We start from the raw sequence: 20,327 nt of genomic DNA on the forward strand, positions 1-20,327 counted from the left end.
ACACGGTTGCCTTAACACATCTTATCTATAGCTCTTTCTGAGCTATAATGAATTAAATGAATAAAATAATAAAAATGAATTAAATGTAGTTTTCTAACTCTCTGTTCCAGTGGTTGTTTCTCAGGGAGATGTCTGACTAGCAGGAGCTGGATCTACATTCATTGTAGATCATTTATGAGTACAAGTTTCCTGAGTCATTGTTTTGTGCTTATAAACTCCTTAACTACCTGCATGATGTCCTTTCTGCATTAGATTCCTCAGTGAAACACAGATGGACCTCTGTGTCTTACCAGACCCTTTTGCATATGAATTCACCGGCAGCTTGAGTCCAGCCCTCTTCGCCGAAGGGAACAAATGCATTTCCTTCAGCCACAGAGGAAACAAGTGATCCACTTTTCATGCTAGCAACTTTAGAAAGCCTCTTTACATGATCAGTGCCTCTATTAGATTAACAGCATCCCAGCACTTAGTAAATCTCTGAAATGAACTGCTTTCTCTCTCTTGCATTTTTGCCTTGGTTCCATTTTCCTTTCATCATAACAATAATTAAATGATACTGGAAGGAAAGTAGGAATCTGGCAGCTTTGGTGTATAGGTGTGACATCTAAACTCTTTTGCAGGTCCTGTTTATGCAGAAATGATCAACAACCTGCTTCAGCCTTTGATTGGGGCAAAGGATTGCACTTTGATCAGACACAACGTGTTCCATGCTCTGCCAAACACCGCCAACACATTGATAGGCCGGGCTGCTCACATTGCCGTGCTGGATTCTGAACTTTTCCTGGAGAAGTTTTTCCTTGTGGCAGGACTCAACTACTTCAAATAGTGCCTGAAGTACAGGGTAACAGAGGCAAAACTTGAGAAGAATGGAGAAGAATCCCTTAGCCAAAAGACTGCAGTGTTCGAAATGAGATCAGGTGGGACTTCCAAACTCTCAATTTCCACTTCTGTTTCAGAGAATAAAGTGCTATGGCTTTAAGACATACAAGCTTCCAAATACTGGTGCTTTTGGAAGAAATAGATATTCCTCTTCAGTTTCTGTATTCTTTGTTCAAATAAAGACATGAGCCACTTCTGAAGTACAGTATCAGAGTAAGAAGGCTAAATGTGATTGGACCAATATGATTCCCATTTCTCCTGAATATTAACCCAGGAACTTGGCTGTCCTTGATTTAATGCTTATTTACCTATTAACAAATACGTATTTGTAGCACTTTTGGGTAGCTAACACAAGAGGAAACAAGCATATATGAACTCAGGTTAAAACCTACTTTGTGATTAACTGAGTAGTCTAAAAAACATTTATGAAAGTTTCAATGTTTTCATTTGTTGAAAGAAAATATTTTGATGTTTCCATTACTGGTAATTATTTGTAACATAAGTACATTCAAATAATGGAAAAAAGTGATATATTTAACATAGAACAAAGAAATCTTGATATCTGTCTTTTAAAAAAAAAGAAAAAAAAGAACCCCAAAACTTTAAGTAGGGAAGGATTTTTTTTTCGAATTAGAAGTGACCAAACCAAGAGGCTTCTATTGGGTTATTTGTAACATAACAGTGGCATCTGTTAACATTTCTTCCATTTACTTTTATATAGGATCATCATTGTGCTTGTTATAATCCTAGAGGTAAAATTTTTACATTTGCATTTGTATCCCAGTACATTTACTCCAACAAATCTTTATTTTTTTATAATGTATTACTCTGATATGAAATTCAAAATCTAGCCAATAATACCCTTACAAAACCAAATCAGATGAAAATAGGCTGGAGGGATAGAGTGGTAAGGATTGTGGAAAGCTTAAAAAATGTAAGGATGTCTCCTTAGGCTGCTCTGCGAAGTTATACTAATTCTCATTTACAGTGTTATATAAAGTTCTAATTATTATATATTATTACAGGTGGTTGAAACATTTGAAACTTTATTCATAAAAGGAGATACAAGGTTTTTTTAAGGGTTTGGAAAAGTACCCATTTTTCACTTTTTTAGGTTTATTTTCAATTTCTCATTAAAATTTTTAACAAAAGGTTATCAGATTTAAAGTGACAAATTTCAATAACTTCTATACATCTTCATAGTATTTTGATAAATTTTCAATATCACGGCATTCTTTTTTTCAAAAAAGAGAAAGTGAATAATTCTCTACAATTACGTTTATTTGGAAGGCAGACCATTTTTTTAATGCCAACATTATTTGTTTAAAAACATAAGCGACCAACCCTCTATATCTTGTGACACAAACTATAAAGAAATGACAGTAGTGTTTTCAAGTATTTAAAATCTTGTCAGTAAATTAAGATCAAAATAGTGGAGATTTCTGAAATGAGAGTCAAAAGTTGACAACAAAAATCCTTGCAACCACAGAGAAATAGCTATACATGAAAAAGTAAAACTAGGTTTTCTTTACAAAAGAAGAAAAAAGGAATACTTACACAAAATTAGTTCAAGGAAAGAGTTGCTAGCAGGCTGGTTAATGCTGCTAAAGAACAAGACTGGTTTGACAATGTAGATGTGCTTTTAAAACAGGAGGAGGAAGAAGGAAGATACAAAAAGGTGAGACTAAAATCAGCTGAAAATTGGAAGGCATATTACACCTAAAAATCATCTGCTCCTCAAAGGGGTAGAAATTATATAGAAACAGTTAGATGGTACATCTCAATACTGACATTTTAAAAATAATTAAATATTACCTCAGTACTTAAATTAAATAGGTAGTTACTATTTTATCCCTTTTTTCACTTTTATAAATTGACAGTTTAAATCTAAAAGCTGGATTTACCCCGTTAACTAATAAGTTCTGTCTGGGATCAAGAACTTCTGGTTCCCACTTCTTTTTTGGGAAGTCTTTATCACTTTATGGACTCAACATTTTAGTGCCAGATGATAGACTTCCATATCACAGCTTACTTCTTCCTTGGTAAATTGTTTACAGAGTTCTCAATATAATTGGACACGTAGATTAAGCTATTATGCAGTACATTGGTGTTGAGTCACAGACATGGACTTAGAGTCTTTTGAGTTGGAAGAAACCCTAAGTATCATTTAGTTCCAACCCCACTGCCATGGGCGGGGATGCTTCCCACTAGGCCAGGCTGCTTAAAGCCCCGTCCAACCTGGCCTTGAACATTTCCAGTGAGGGGACATCCACAAGGGGTATGTGAGAAACAACAAAGTATAACAATCTCCAACCATCAACAAGTTTCAGAGTGATGTATGAGTGTTTGCTCCTCTTTTAGAAATTGTTTGTGAGTCTGCCAACAGAAGTTTTATTTTAAAACAACATTAAGAGAGGTTAGTTCACACATATGTACATCTATGGGGGCAGTGTTTAAATTCTTAAGTGAAGCTGTCATATTCAGGAAGGAAGGAAGGAAGGAAGGAAGGAAGATACACCAGCAAGGGTCCATTTCACAGAATAATAGAATGGTTTGCATGGGAAGAGACCTTTAAAGGTCATCCAGCGCAACCTCCTTGCCATAGTCAACCATCAGGTTGTTCAAAGCCTCCTTCAACCTGACCTTGAGCACTTCTCATGATGAGACATCCACAATTTATTTCTCTGTGCAACCTGCTCCAATGACTCACTACCCTCATAATAAAAGGAATTCCTTATAAAGAATTGGAAAGCTCAACATGGAGTAGTATCATCTCACTTAACTTTAGGAAACTGTAGTGCAGATGTCTGTTTGTGGCCTAATAGAGGAAGTTTAACTCCTTTTTAATCAGTGGAAGGAAATATACACTTTTACAGTGTCACTTAACAGATACAAATTACTTTCCTGATCTGATTTTCTTTGTCTGTTCTTTTAACACTGACTACGCAGGATATCAGATTTAGCAATCTACTTGCTGGACACCTACAATTGATCAGATGAATCCCACACAGTGCTGCTATTTTCCCCAAAGGCCCAAAGAAGGGATATTCTGCTTTGAAATAGCTCCTGGCCCTTGAACTGGTCTCTTTTTTCAGTGACAATTATCTAGCTTGGAATGGCACAGTAATTCTGGAAGAAGGAAGAACTAAAACTTACCCAGTTTTATGGACAAGTTCATAGAAGATCATGCTGAACAGACACAAGGATGCTTAGACTTATTTTGAATCTCTATTTCATACATAAATAAAATTTATATATAAGCAGTCTATAGCATTTAAAAGGATTGGCATTAACTATTTTTAAAAAACTTAAACACTTGAAAACTGCGATTTTAACAATTCAGTGGATATTATGTCTTTATTAATAGCTGAATTAATTTTTTCCACTATTTTTTATCTCCTCGAGCCCCACTTTTGAAAGGATTAAATCTCTTCTGAAATGGAAGATTTGTTTCTTGCATATGGATGCAATGAAATTGTGGTAATGACTAAGTGTGAGGAGACAAGGGACAGAAAATTTTAAGGATAGAATTTAGCCTGTCTAATTTCATCACCTAATTTGTGTTTAAAAATTAGTTGCAAAATGAATTTGTTCTACTAAAACAAAATAAAAGTTTGAATTTGTCTATGCAGTCAATGAAGAGAGGTAGGTACTATTGAAAGGCTGCAGGAGTGACCCTGTTTTCAGCATTGGTAGAATTTGGGGTTACTTACATCTCTTTCCTGACCAGGGATTTTATATGATAAGACTCACATTTTGAGTGTTTAAGACATAGACAAAAATTAGACGCTCAGCATTTGTGGACTGAACAATATACTTAATTATTATCACTAGAGTTTTTGAGACTTAGGTGTAAGTTTTAACTGTTCAGCCTGATCAAAACGAAAACTGAAATTAATTAGGCTCCTCTAAAATTTGGCACAAAATTTGTCTTTTCCCAGTCTCCAACAGATGCCCATTTTCTCTTTAATAAAATTGTTAATTTGTTTTTAAAATCAGGTCTATCCACTGACAACAGAGGAAGTTGAAATTGCTTATCTTTAAAGGATTATACTCTAAAGGCTTTGAACCTAAGCACAGAGGTTTGGAAATTACTAACATGAATGCTTATCACTATTTTACTTCCAAGCGCTTCATAAATATCTGCTGACTGATCCTCTTCAATGTTCCCTTGCCAGAGAAGAGCTATACTTGAGAGAGAAACCTACCACAACACTATGTGAAAAGTGGGAATTCAAGCCAAAGATTTCATTAGAATTTGTAGATTTTACTTTCTGCTTGCTAAAAAAAAAAAACAACCAAAAAAACCTCTTCCTTTCTGCCTTTGCATTTGAAATAGCTAAGCGGGTGTGCAGGAAAAAGGTGAGAAGGGGTTAGAACCCTCTGAAGGTTTATGCAAATATACCATAAAACTTCATGTATCATCAACAGTAACAGGGCACTTCTGCAGCAGTCTCAGCCTGTCAATATATGTCAGCCTAGCTGAATTATTATCTTCTTTGTAGATTTAAATTTCTGTTTAAAGCTTATCATTATAATAGTTTAACATATTTCACTCCAGCTGTTCATTTATATACTAAGGGTCATGTCCATGGACAACTCGTATGTAGTGTTTTGTTTTATTTCAGTGCATATGCTCAGCAATTTTGATTTTGGATGGTGTTAAGTAATTGACAGTTTCTATCTCAATCTTTAATATTTATTCTATACCATAGGATTTCAAACTCTGCAATAAAATTGGAGGAAGATAGAGGTTGGCGAGGGCTGCCATTGCTCAGGGACTACTAGCTTGGCATCAGTTGGTGTTGAGCCTTTTTTTTTTTTACATCACTTGTTTTTCTTGTTATTGTTGTTCTGTTTTGGTTTTAATTTTTCTCTCTTTTTTATTTTTTTTCCCCCACACTCCTTTTTTAATTATTAAACTTCCTTTATTTCAACTCATTCATTCTTGCACTTCTATCTTTTATATTCTCTCCCCCATCACACTGAGAGGTGGTGTGAGGTTGCAGCCGTGCAGTTCTTATCTGCTTACCTGGATTAAACCATGTCAAATTTGGACAAATCCAGTCCTTCAAGCTGCATTTTACGTGTGTGATGTGGAGTTTTCATTAAGTGACCCAACACTACTTTTCCCAGAATTCAAGCTTATCCTTCATAAATCCTTAGTGGGAAGCTGAAGTACAGATCTCCCGGTTAATTTGGGGGACATAAATACACTAGACAGAAGATTATTTGCTGATTTCGGATAGATGTTCTGATCCATTCACACTTGTATACTCCAGTCTGCTTCACACAATCTTTCAACAATCTTTCAGCACAATTTCACTGTATCATTGTCCTATGCTGCCAATTTGACTTCCTTCCTTCCTTCCTTCCTTCCTTCCTTCCTTCCTTCCTTCCTTCCTTCCTTCCTTCCTTCCTTCCTTCCTTCCTTCCTTCCTTCCTTCCTTCCTCAGAACAGAAATCTAGAAATTAAGGAACCATTGTCATGGATATGATCAGCTTCTCTGAAATGACAGAACTAAGGAATGGATATAATCCTCTAAAGAAAATAAAAGGAAAATATAAATCTTTGCATATAAAATGTTCTATAGGCCTGATCCAGCTCATTCTGAAATTAATTCAAAGCTCTCAATATCACAGAGCTCCTTGCCATGGTGAATATTTAGTTGGTATGTCTTGCTCCAGAGTCTCTGAAGACAGTGTGAATGTGCATTCATGAATATATTCAGCACTGCCATTCCACTTATCCAGGAGTTAATATGTTCACACATTCATTCTAGTCAATTTTCTCAACCTTCTATATGAGAATTTTTATCGACCTATCCAAATATATTGCAGATCACAGAATATTTTTTTTCAGAAGGAACTGCTGGAAGTCATCCAGTCTAACGCCTGTTCAATGCAAGATTGTTAAGAGCATCATGGTAAGGTCAGCCACGTCTTTTTCTTGCTGAGTCTTGAAAACATTTAGTGAAGGACATACTAAATATTCTCTGAAATATGTTTTCAACTGCTGTTCATCACTCCTAAGGAAAAAAAAAGTAAAATTAAATAATTTTTTAAAATCTAATTAAAACTTCCCAAGCTGCAGCTTCTTGCTGTTAACTTTTATTATACCACAGGGAAGATCTTGCTTCTAGTGTTTTTGTAAATCCCTTTTCAGTACCTACAGACAGCTCTTAGATTGTCAGTTGGTCTCCTCTTTGTCAGATTAAACAAGCCTAACTCTCAACTGGTCTTCAGAAGCCACTTGTTTAGACTCCTTAACATCTTGGTAGGCCTTTGCTGAGCTTTTTCCAATTTCTTAACCTTGAACTGAGTTTAGGAGGCTCCAGGTACTGGCAGACTTCCTTGGATGATAACTTTGGTGAAGACTAATAAATTTTTCCTGTGCAGGAAGGACTCACTGGCTTTTGGCTCTCATCACATCCTATTCCTATCTGAAGTTCTAATGTGAAGAGCTGAAGCTGTTCTCTGCTTTCCACAATTTGCAAGCTTCCAGCTTGCATTGCCCTATAAGTTCATCTTTTCTTCTTGCTCCTGTGTTGTCTTGGTTAAGGTAATCACACTACCACAGGAAGAACTGTGACCCATGGCATATCAACATTATTTATGGGCTCTTTTTTCAGCACACAATACATCTGTATGCATGTGTGTGTCCCCGCCATTGCACCCTTGTCATGCTCACTGCAAAGCTAATTGTTTCCATCCTGGTTTTATACATCTTATTTGAGGTCATCTTAGTCGCTGGCAAGCCTTAGGCACCGATAGTGACAAAGCCTGATATAAGTCTGCACTATCCTTGCATGACAGACAGTGATGATCACTTCCCTTGAGAACGTCAAATCCAAGGCATGCTGCTTCCTGATAGTTTCTGGTCTGAAAGAGCTGTTTCTGCTGTTTCTTCTTCTCTATTTGAATAAGACTATATCACGCATATGTACCTCCCTAAGAGAAATCCATGCACTGAATAGAAACGTTAATGAAAACAGTTTAATCGGTGTAGAGCTGCTTTAAATGCAGATGAGCCAGTCTTTTTCTGCATAGGATGAAACATAAAGAATAAATATGTATAAACTCTTATGCAAAAGGTCAGACAAAATTGACTTCTTTTACAACCTTGAAACTTGAATTCAACTCTATTTTCACCCAAAGTGCTGCAAGATCCTATTATCTGTGTAGCAAATTAACCACAACTGTCAAAAAATTGGTTTTCACACATATGTATCTGTACCAGAAGTCCATTGGCTATACGCATGGGGCTGCAGATCTTGAAGTAGCTTCTGCCTCTGAAAATATGCAACTGTGACACGGTGAATAGTGCCACCCTTATTGCAATTCAGCATGCCTTTCAGTCTTTGAAAGCTATCAGCTACAAACACATACAGCTTATCCAAAGCGACCAGAAAACCTCCACATAAAAGATGAGTCTCAAACAATTCCTTTTTTTGGAGTGGGTGGGTTGAGTACTGCGACAGGCTTGTTTATTCTATACTTCCCATAAATGGGGTTACACTAATAAGTATACAGCTTCTGGTGCTGAAAGCCCCAGTATTTCAATTGTCATGACAGTTGCTAGCAACTAATTTAAGGAGTTTTTCATCCCTTCTTGAAAGCATAAGTGCTAGTAGAAATCTACTTACCCCAGTCCAGGAGAAATGCTCACTTACTCTTTGCTATTTTCATATGGATAAGACTAACTGCATCATTACTAGCTGTGGAAAGGTGAAAGACATTTCTAATACACTATGATACATACAGTTACCTGCACTGGAAAGGCTGAAGAAGAGACTGTGGGAGTCATTTTGATCTAAAGTGTGCATCGCTATCAGTTAAAATCATTGTGCAAAATATATGTATACATAAAATATCTTTTCCCTTATGGAATTATGTTCACATATGTAACGAAGGTGTGTTCTATATACATTGTATGCGTGTCATACCATACTTAGAAGCTGTTGGTGATTATTGAGTCTAACAGTTTTCTTCTCTCCTTGGGAGAGTTTATTTTGGTTATCCTCCAGAGCTCCTGTGAAGGAGTGGTTTTCTGGCTTCATCAGCCTCATTGGAGGACAGATATTGTTTTGTATATAATTTGTCAAGCTCTTGGCACATCATTAGTCAACTAATCTTATCTAAGCAGTCTTGAATTTGATGTCTGTTATCTCCCACCTCCATGGTTTCCGTAGCCAATGCAACATGTCAAACTGAGCTGCCCTATCTGCTGAAACAGGAAGGTTGTCACAATTTTTTTAATTTTCTTTGACATCCATCCTCTTCAATGAAGTGTTCATTTTTAAGCTGATAGACCAATGATTTATCAGCTTTGTCACTATTCTCACTGATTTTAGACTTGTATGTATTAGACTGTGCACTCAGTTTGGGAAATTAGCTATTTCCTTTTTCTGACATTAAATCTTCTTATGAAGTATGAGGGAGATCAGTCTAGACTCCTTTGCAACTGCATGTCTGAAATAAAAAGAAACTACTAAAACACCACTAGAAATTTGTAGTGTTCTCTAGGTATATTTTCCACTGTGTTTGTTTTGCCAAGAAAGAAGACACATCAGTGTTTTGTCCCTTGCCTTTTAGGATCTCATGATTAAGGGTGTGAGAAAGTGAAGGTAAACCCTCTGTCTGTTTATGATATGACAGGAATATACTCCAACAAAGTGGGCAGTTATGATGGAGAAAGCATAAAAGAATGGTTTCTCACACCTTATCCACTTCACCAAAATTTAAAAATCCAGAATATTACTGTATGTTTGGGAAAAGCATTGAGTCAAAATCCAAACATGGATCATTATAGTCCAAAACACAAAGTTCATATCTACATTGAAATTTATGTCTACGTTTTTTTTACTTGTATTTGTCTCTGATAGTAAGCTCCCTTAAATACTGAACAGTTTGTCCCATGATTAGATTTCTTAAACAATGATTTCTTTATTATTAACAGTATTTTAACCACAGTCTTAGACTAAAGCCTCAACCATCTTCATGAATCCCTTAATAAATAATCAATACAGTCCTTCTTTAAAAAAAAAAAAAGTAAAATTAAGCTTAGTAGACAGAATTACTTCTGGTGAACAGCACAAGCCTTAACTGGGAAAACTTCCCTGCTGGAGGACCTTCTTTCTTCTTTTGAGGGAGCATATGGTAATTGATCTTTAATGTAAGCAAACCAAGGAAATACGTGAATCCTGTACGCTCTCTTCTCCCTCTGTTCCACAGTGCAAATTCACACTCAGGTACTTAATAATAGAAAATTGCAAATTATATTCCAAATAAAACATATATGTGGGGCAGGTATTAACTGATGCCATATCTTTCCCTATGTGCAATGCATAAACACAATTACTTAGTTTTTGACTCTAGAACTATTATCTTTGTTTGAGGGTCTTGGAAAACTTTAATTAAACTCTCTTTAAAGAGTATTAAAATTGTTACCCTTAAAATCAGGCTCTATTTTTTTGATAGTTAACATCAGCAAGGTCATCAGAAATAACTTCTCAGTTGTACGGTACCTATTCAAATTTAATGCCTTACACTGCCGGGTTAATTCTCAGCACAAAGGTAACACCTAAAATTGGACCTTCATTATCCTTCAACTAACATGTGGAATAGAATTTCATGGACAGGATTAAAGTTCTGTGAAGATCTTTATCCTATGCTTCAAAGAGTTAGGTTTTACTTATTTTATTCATAAGAAGATACACCTTACAATTGAAATCTACTATTTCCTGTAAATAATTAGCTCTAGAAGTGGTTTTCTTTAAGCACACTTATACAGCTTTAAGTTAACAAGGACAAAGCTAGAGAAATTTTAAAAAGAAATTATATCTTTTCTTCAGATATGCAACTGATGGATAATATTGGGCTGAGTTTCAAGTAATTAATTTTTATTTTAAGCAGTTTAACTTTTTTTTTTTTGTAAAAACTATTAAAAATCAAGAGGCTGACCCCTGGACTTACTAATTATTTGCACTCCTGCGTAGTGGTTGTAAAATACTAACCTAGGTATACATGCCCATGTTTGTGTACATCTGCTGCAAAGCAATGCGTTAGAGATATATTGTTCTTCAAGTACTTCCTTTAAGGCTGATTGTTCAGAGCAAGCAAAATGCATGACAGAACCGATGCATGAAACAGTAAATACGATGTTCTGAAAATATGGATTTAAAGGGAGTAACTTGATACTGAGACTGAACGTTGCAGATGAATACTCCATGGTACTTGTAATCACATTTTTGTGGTCTGAACATAAGTGCAACTTATTCTGTCATGACACACTAAAGGTTGCACTTTTAAATGAGACATTATTACATTTGATTGAGGTAGTTATGATTCTCACAAATTATACTTCAAATCAGACAGAAGAGGCAATAATTAGAGGCTGTGAGCTTGGAAAATCTGTACTACTTATTTTTTTATTTGTTTATTTTTAAGACACCGGGATTTACAACACATGATCCATCTGTCTCTGATTTATTTCCCTTTCCCTAATGAACATTTCTCAACTGCCAGAGTCTTCAATTTTCTTTAACTATGTCTGTCAAGATTTAAATGAAACTTATATTGAAAAAACAAAACTGATTTCATAAAGCGGAAGCAAATGAAATTGAGTCTGTTCCATGACATTTAGGGTAAAACTGAGTTGCAAATCAATTTTCTTGAAACGTAGGTTCCGACTCAACAGCATTCACAAGGTCTTTACTGAAAGTCTGATCTTGAGAAATGCTGCTCAAATGCACTCTTGAAATACTGGACCAGATCCCAAGTGGATTAACCTGATAAAGCTGTTTATACAGCTGAAGAATCTTGCCAAATGGCAGCCACTAGCACTCACGGTGTCTCATAGTCAGACCACCAGAAGACAGCAAGTGTCCTGGGTTCTTTTTAAGGCCAATTTTCCAGTTGATCAATTATGTTTTAAAAATAACATCTTTTTAGACAAATGCAGACCTCTCCAAGGGATCAAGTCAATGGAGTAATGTGGAAGATCCTTATAGGTTAAGGGAAAGGGCTTTTAATTTTTAAATCTACTACTTCGAATCATGATCATACAAAAAAAGCTGAAGAAATCTGACATGGTCCCTTGTATAAACAAGATCATGAATGTAAAGCTTATAATGCCACTGTGAAATTTTAATGCTTATTTATTAAGGTTATGATGAAACCTGTATAATAAGATGATGAATATGATGATAATAATAATAAAATATTAATAATAATGAATAGTCATCAGTGCCAATATGATTCTACTATTTTTCTACATATGCTTTATTGTGGCATTTTGTGTAGCTTGTGTTCTGTGTAAAGAAATGTCAATAAAATCTTTGCTTCCTTTTGTCTGTACTTTGTGTGGTTCTTGATATTTAGACAGGAAGTTCTCCAGTATCTTTTGTCCATGTAGCATGGGGCAAAAATGATGACAATGATAAAGAGAAGTAGAATTAAATACTCTCAAGTATGAATCGAGAGAATAGGTGAGTTCTGAAGAACAGTGGTTGATTCAGATTATTCTTCTGTTTAAAGTATGCAAAGCAGCTCTGATTTACTGAGTTGGTAATTATTAAATAAACTAATCATGGCCTAAAAACGCTTTAACAAGAAGCTCTTTTTGACCTATTGAATGAATAAGACGTTGAAACAGCAGAACCTTGAATGTAGCAAATCAGTAAACACTTGATAACTTGTTTTATAGGCTTTTCTATGTTTCATGTTTAAGAACTTACTTCAGGAATGTAATTCATAAGTAGACTTGAGGAGTTCTGGTCCCATATATTGGCACTGTGAACTTCCTTAAACCCAGATGCACATCATCAACAGGAGGTTACAGAAGTTGGTGGGGTGAGATTTGGGGGTGCTGTTATTTTGTCCTGCCCCTATGGCATTGTCTACACCAGTTAACAGAATAAGGAAATGACATTCAGGACTGTGGCCCAATCAAAAAAAAGGGACTACAGCCAGAAGTTCTGGTCTTATCCCACACATTTCCATAAAAATGCAACTATGCTTAAAATTAGTGACAAATACATGTCAGCAACACAAGGAACTGTTTATTGTTGCTTATTAGCAAGAATATATCCCTTTCTGTCTTTTTGTTTAATTTTATGCCAGAAAAACTTAGAAACCGATGAAAACGTCTGTGATTTAGTGAGGTATGATGGGATCCATCAGTGGGTGCCTACCCTGGGAAATGAAGAGGATGGAAGTAAAGCAGAGTAGAGTACAGTCCCAAAATAAATTTCATGGCCCTAATTATGGTACTATTACGTTATCTCACACAATTCTTGTGGAAAAAGAAGTGTTCAAAGGTGTCTTCCAGACACTTCAAAAAGACAACATGGAGAAGCTGACGGAAGCCCAGACACAAGCAGGAAGGGAGTGCAAAATTTAGGGGTTTGCCATCTTTGTGTTGCAGACTGATTAGTAGCCAACAAAGGTCTTTGTTGTTGTGCCTGTGTCTGTGTAGACAGGTTATTTTCTGACTCACTCTTCAATCGTATCAAATGGTAAAGGGAGCAGCAGCAGAGAGGGAATAATTAGTTTATTGGTTAAAGACCTTTCCCTTTTACTTTTGATTATAATTACAGTCCGCTCTCACAGGCAGAAAAAGAATTGGCCTCACCCTAATCCGGACAAGTCAATCGTCCATCCTCAAAATGTTACAGGAGCTGGCATATTTTCTGGGATTTGGCAGAAGGCACCTTAAAGAAATCAGGATAAGCAGATAAGCAGATTCTCTGGTCAGTTGCAGGAGAGACTTTTTGCAAAAATATGCTGGAAAGCCAAACCAGTGTCAGTTTTATGATGGCTGGTCCAAACTGGTATTTTCAGTTACTGTGGAGACATGAGGTAAACTACCAAGATCAAGTAGGTGTTTTCCAAAAAGATCTGTGGTACAGTCTACACCCTGGTTAGATTTAAGTCTATATTTCAGAGACAACATGGATTTCCTAGACCAATAAAGGAATATGAGAGCAATGCTTCAAAAGGTAAGTTTCTGTTTTCTAAAAGGCAACAGGCAAATGCCTATATGGGACAAAGGCTCTGTTTGGCTCTTTATGTATACCTTCATATGTAAGTATAACAGCAAGGGGCATGTATCCCTTTGAGATACAGAGAGAATCAGAAATAACACCATGGCAGGCATGAACCATGTGAAGCAGAGAATAGGTCACATGAGCTTCTCTTCTCTTTTCAAGACTAGGGTCAGTCAGCGTTTTTGGTTTCTCTCCTTTATAACTGGAGAGCTACAAGTAAGCAGGCAGGATAGTACAATGTTACTCTATATAGCCCAAAGTGAATTTGGTGTGAAGTCTTTCAAACACCTGGAAGCTGAGTACATTCTGCATGGCACCAGCCTGAGCAGGGCTGGATTTCAGATGTAATTTATATCTGTGGCTGCAACACGAGTCCCTTCTCATAATCTTCATATCCCCATTTATTTCCTTTTCCTCTAACCTGTGCGTCCAATACAATCAAATCCTTCTTCCCTGCCCATTTCCAAAGACATTACAAAGTGTGATGGTTGTAAAAGTCAGAGGCAAATGTAAAATTAAAGAGATGGAATTAGCACAGACCGAAATACCTATTGACGCAGTTAAGACTGTAATTAGTGAACAAATAAGCCCAAACTGATCTACTGGGCTTTTAGTTCATTATTTTGTTGGAATTGAGGTCTAATTACTCAAGAAAAAGATGAGAGTTTGGGCTCTCTGCATTTCATTCTTCCAGGTGTCATTGGTCAGACACTGATTATGTACAGAGTAGTGGCATTAGCAGCCTATTCTTCAGCTTGGATGGTTCTTGAGACATCACACTGGCATGATCAGGTTTTCATTATCATGCCCAAATCCTCTCTAGAGTCAGAGTGAGACATACGTTCACAAATGGTCCTACACACATGTGCACATACACTTAGAGATAATATTAACATCTACTTTACTTACAGTTAATTGTGCTGTAGGCCTCTGTCCAAATAGGCAACTACTAGCTTCATATTCATACCAAATTGCACACGTTTGGAAAGACAGATGAATTTGGGCTGTGCTTTTCTCCCTTGAACCATGAAATTGCAAATAAGAATTAACACTCAGATTGGAAACACTATTGTTCATCATTGCTTGCCTTTTCCCTCTCATTGCATGTCTACTGCATTTTGTATTCAAGATCAGTCATTAATTAATAATTAACAGCTGTTGTTGCTCCTGCATCTAGAATAGGTTCATCTCATAAGCAGTATGAAGTGGGGTTTCTAAACAATATTCATTGTACGGACTGCAGAGGATGATTTTATTTTCTATAGAAACACGGGAAGCCAGCCTTGCACTGTGCAGTAGGGATAGATTAGCTCAGGAAACACTGACTGTGCTGCATCAATATGTTAGACACATATAGCGATTTCTCTACTGAATTTCAAATTATTTTGATGGACTTGGACATCAAAATCATAGGATAGTCTTGCTTTAAATCGTACATCCTCTCACCACAAACATGCATCTTGACTGCTTGTGTAATCCAAAGTTGCCATAAGCTTTTTAGCTGTAGAGTTATTTATGGATTAGCCTGTCTGATATTTAATGTGGAACATATACAGCAATATCTCTGTAGTGCTGCACACTGCTGTGCTAACTGTGAAGAAGCAGCAGGCAGCTCAGAAAGAACATCCTTAAGAAGCTTTGATAAATCATAAAAGCAATGTCTTCATGTCAAGGAGACACACCTAGCCAAAACGAAAGCTATTTTAAATCACCAGTAACAGTAACAGGAGAGTCTCCATGTCTGGTTTAGTCTGCACTAGATGTGAACTTTTCCAAGAGTATTTTGTGCAACATGGAGTTGTGATTGTGAAACCGGCATGCTGTCTTGCCTCCTTGTGAATGACAAGCTATGTCTTTGGCAGGGCTAAACAGGCAGCAAATCTTCGATTCTATTCTCAGCAGGAAACTTTGAATCCAACCTGGCACCTGCATGGCCATGTTTTTAACCTTCATAGCTGAAATGCCAGTGACCACACAGGTGAATCCATGGAATGTCATTACCAGCCCCAAATAACCTGCACATTTTGTATGTTCCAGGCCTTTGACACTAGTCATTTTCAGAAAGAAAACAGAAGAGAGGATTCAGGTTTTCTTAATTTTATGTTGGCTTCCCAAGCTGCAAATTACTAATAGATCCACTTAAAAATCAGAGTCATTGGTAATTCTACAGTCAGTGAGCGGACAGTGACAAGAGAACCCCGATGAAGAGGTCTCCTCTCGTTGTCATGCAGCCACACGATGTCAGTATTGGTTCATACGAATACAATGAGTTGTGCATTCCCTTGGCTGTCATTGTGCACCCCAGCAGGACTATGACAGGATAAGGATATGATGTTGGAAGCAACCTCAGGTATGTGACATGTCATGTCCAAGCACAAAACCAGGTACACAAGGGCATGGTCATAAAGGCAAACCTGTGTCCTTCTGATGTACAGTTTTGCCTCTGGTAAATCATTTCATTTACTACACTACTGTACTATCAAGTATGTACTGTACGAAGGCACAGAGCCCACTAGAATTTAACAGGAAGATTTCAACAGATCAAGCTTTTAAGATAGGAATTCCCGAGACGCTTTAGTCAAATACACCTCTACGATTCTTAAAGGCCTTCATTAAAACAGTCAGTAAATCTTTGATACAGACATGTCCTTTAAAAGAAAGGAATACTTGTCTGACATGAAGTTTACGTGAAAGCTTGGATGTATTTTTCCACTGGAGAACACGCAAATAATGACTTGGTAATGGAACAGATCTATTACTTGGCTATTCCTGGATTTCTCCTTCAGGATTGAACAACCTAAATGTTTTTAAGGAATGATGCTGGAGGGCTTGTATTCAAAAGCTTTATCCATTTTACTCGTAACATGTCAAAGGTCAGTTGAAAGCATATGCTAGACACATTCTGCAAACCATCTTAGTTTTCTGCTGTTATTCACTACAAGATAATTCATACACAGTAAAAGATTAGCACTGCTTTAGAATAACTCTGTTGTTAGCGTTATATAAATTCATGTTTTCTCTGTTGTCATATTTTTGATGACATAAACACAAATAACAATGAAAAGCTAAATCATAGTTAAATACGGAAATCTTCTTAAACCTCTTCAGTAGGCAGACAGCTGTTGGAGTTCACAGAATCACAGAGTTAAAGAATCATAGAATCACAGAATGACCTGAGTTGGGATGGACCCACAAGGATCATCGAGTCTAACTCCTATCCCTGCAACCCCAAAATTTACAACATGTGAGTGCATTGTCCAAATCCTTCTTGAATATTGTTAGGCTGGGCACCATGAATACTTCCCTGGAGACTCTGTCCCAGTGTTGCACCACCTTCTGAATTAAGAACCTCTTCCTAATATCCACCCTAAACCTCCCCTGGCACATCTTCCTGTCATTCCCTCAAGTCTTGTCACTAGTCACCAGGGAGAAGAGAACAGTGCCTGCTCCTTCTCTTTTCTTTGTGAGGAAGCAGTAAACTGCTGTGAGGTTTCCCCTCAGCCACCTCTTCTCCATCCCAAACAGATCAAGTGACTTCAGCTGCTCCTCATACAACTTCCACTCTAGACCTTCCACCAACTTTGTGGCCCTTGTCTGGACACTCTCTAGTAGCTTGATATCCTTTTCATACACCCAAAATTGCACTTGGCTGCCGGGGCACACTGTTGGCTCATATTTGACTTGCCATCAACCAGAACCTCCAGATCCCTTTCCACAAGGCTGTTTTCCAGACTCTCGCTCCCCAGTCTTTACGTATATCCAGTGTTGCCGTGTCCCAGGCACAAAACCTGATGCTTGCCTTTGTTAAAATTCATGTGGTTTGCAATTACTCAACTCTCCAATTTTCCTAGATTCATCTGCAGGGCATCTTTGCCCTCAAGAGTGTCAACAGTTGTTATAGTTAAGTGACTTTAATCCATTTTAGATTGATATTAGATTTTTTTTTTTTTCATTATAGTTGTTCAAAATTCTTCCAGTGTGATCCTCTCTGGAAAACACATGCAGCAATTAGGCCAACTTTTTGTTGTTCCTCTGCAGCTATCAGCCACCACCTTAGGTATTCTCTAAGGGTATAACAACAGCTGTCTATGTATCTCCATTTCTATTTGATAAAATGGATGGAAATTAAGGGCTGTTGAAAAAATTAGGTCTTTGCCAGCTGGAGTACTCTTGAAGCATTCTACAAAAGTCTTGATTTATTGATTCTTCTGCTTGAGATGGAACAAGTCCATTTCATTAATTTCCTTAGCTTGGGACAGTAAACAGCTCTTCTCCAAAAATGAAATCTGAGGTAAAAATGTGTCAAAGCTAAAGTGGAAGCATTTCAGCCCTTCTGATTTCCTCAACAACGACAGGACAAGACAATACCAGTATTCCTCCTCTTCCATTCCTTCTTATTCCAAAGGCAGGAAGGGAGCTTGCAACACACTATTTTCTGCATTACCCTGCAATCAGCTAGTATGGAATTAATCCTGTGAGGGACAAGTAAAAGTACTCTTTTCAGCTGACTTAGCTTTCAACCAGCTTAAAATAGTGAAAGCCACAGACTTGCTTTGAAAGGGTTTCTTAGGGATCTTTTATCACAAACAAATAAAAGGAAAAACGAAGTTCAAGCCAGCCAAATTTTTTTTACCTTCCTTTGAGACACACCACAATGCCCTTCAGTTTGTCTAGGAAGAAAGTCTCCACTACATGTTGAATGTCCCTTTATGCAGACCCAAGCATCAAAATTTACCTCTAACGCTCCCTCTTTAGGAGGGTTGTGCATGCCCTCCTGTCCAGTGCACTTCCCACAGGAGTGCAAATTGCTCATTAATATTAGTTCTCCAGGGAGGCACTGGATATTTCTTTTTGTTATCAAGGGGTTTATCAGTTTTATTCCCATCCTCTACCATGAGTTTATTGGAAGAAGCAGATCCCAGGAGTAAAATTTCTGCATGTTGGCCTTTGGCTTTCAGAAGAATTTGTGGTACAATTTAGATCTGCACAGATAAAGCTCTGCTTCCCTTGCCTTCTGTTCAATAGGATATTTTTGAAGGTCCAATCAAATGAAATATCCCCAAGGGTTGAGTATACCATGCTGATTGTTTTAACTCAGATGGCAAATGACTGAAATAAGATATAGGAAGCCAGACTAAATACAGTCCTAATGTAGAATGAAATATGTGGAGTAGGGAAAATTAATAAGGACTACTCATGTAAAAAAAAAAAAAAAAGAAAATAAATTATTTTGAGACTACTCAGTCAAGGCTCTGTCAGAGGTTTTTAAAGTTTCACACATTAATCTAAACTATTTCAGATATCCCTAAAGAGCTCGCTCTTCAGAGAGGAAAGAAAGACATTGTTAGGCTGAAGTGTTAAAAGAAGTAAAGCAGGAACAAAAAAAAAAAAACCAAAACAGTTGAGAGACCCCCAAACCACTCATATCAGTCATCATGTTTTAACTATCTGATTAATCTTTACTAAGGCAACTTTTAAGCAAAAGCCTTTTAACAGAAATTCTTCAACAGTTCCCTAATCAGTACAAATATTGACCCCTTCTTTGAACAAGACAAAATGGACAAGTGGAATCTATTAAACACATCCTCTGATTGCCAACGAACTCATGAGAGGTTTGCAATCTATCCTAAAGGAGTTGTGTGGTGGTGAGGAAGTATCAATGCTTCACTTGTTCTCTTATGGTGAGTATGTGAAAGACTTTCAATATTCCCTCAGCTATTTTGTAGACTATTTTCTTGAGGAAATGAGACTCATATACTCTTACTAAGCATTCAGCAGGAGTTCAACTTCCTCTAAATCTGAGAGAGAGATAGAATTCACAAAACTATCAAGTTCTCACTCCTTCTTTAACCAGGAGATCCTATCAGAAAAAAAAAATAGCATGCAAGTTTGATCTTTATTTGTTTTGATATTTGTTTCTTTATTATGTTCATCTGCTCATTTTCTTTCTAGCACAAAGTTAACAGCATTGGTATAGAATTAAGTTTATAATGATTATTTGTTGCTTATTATTAATGCCTAGCATTAAGATATCTAAATTTATTGAGTAGTTCCATGAGTTCTTAAGTAATGAATTGAACTGTGATCTCCCCTCTTTCTCTCATTTTACCCTCAAATTTTAAAACCACATCTATTCTGCTTTGCCAGTAACCAGGCAATATATTTTCTCCTCTGATAAGAATTAAGTTTAATAACTAAGTTGCCACTGTGTTCATTTGAACACTAAAACAACCTTAACCTACACTGTATATATTGAAATAATTAAAATCTTGTGATGCTAAAAAGTTAGAATTTGTATGTCATGAGGAAAGACAGAAGAGGTAAAAGGCACAAGCAAAAGACGAGCTCCAAAATTTCTCTCAGAATGATATTCTATATTGCTGCATTCAGTCTGGGCTC

At 36.8% G+C, this 20,327-nt stretch overlaps 1 protein-coding gene across 7 annotated transcripts in view; it reads left to right on the top strand.

The window, feature by feature from the left end:
• FAM135B (family with sequence similarity 135 member B) overlaps positions 1–11,362 on the top strand; it is a 265,525-nt gene extending 254,163 nt beyond the window's left edge. For all 7 annotated transcript variants that reach the window (XM_054059779.1, XM_054059780.1, XM_054059782.1 and 4 more), the window contains one exon: positions 621–11,362. In XM_054059779.1, the coding sequence (XP_053915754.1) occupies positions 621–826 (206 nt within the window). In that variant the 3' untranslated portion in view covers positions 827–11,362. The remainder of the gene's footprint in view (positions 1–620) is intronic.
• The last annotated feature ends 8,965 nt before the right edge of the window (positions 11,363–20,327 follow it).

The sequence above is a fragment of the Cuculus canorus genome, chromosome 2 (genome assembly GCF_017976375.1).
Source record: "Cuculus canorus isolate bCucCan1 chromosome 2, bCucCan1.pri, whole genome shotgun sequence".
In the NCBI taxonomy this organism is placed as follows: Eukaryota; Metazoa; Chordata; class Aves; order Cuculiformes; family Cuculidae; genus Cuculus; species Cuculus canorus.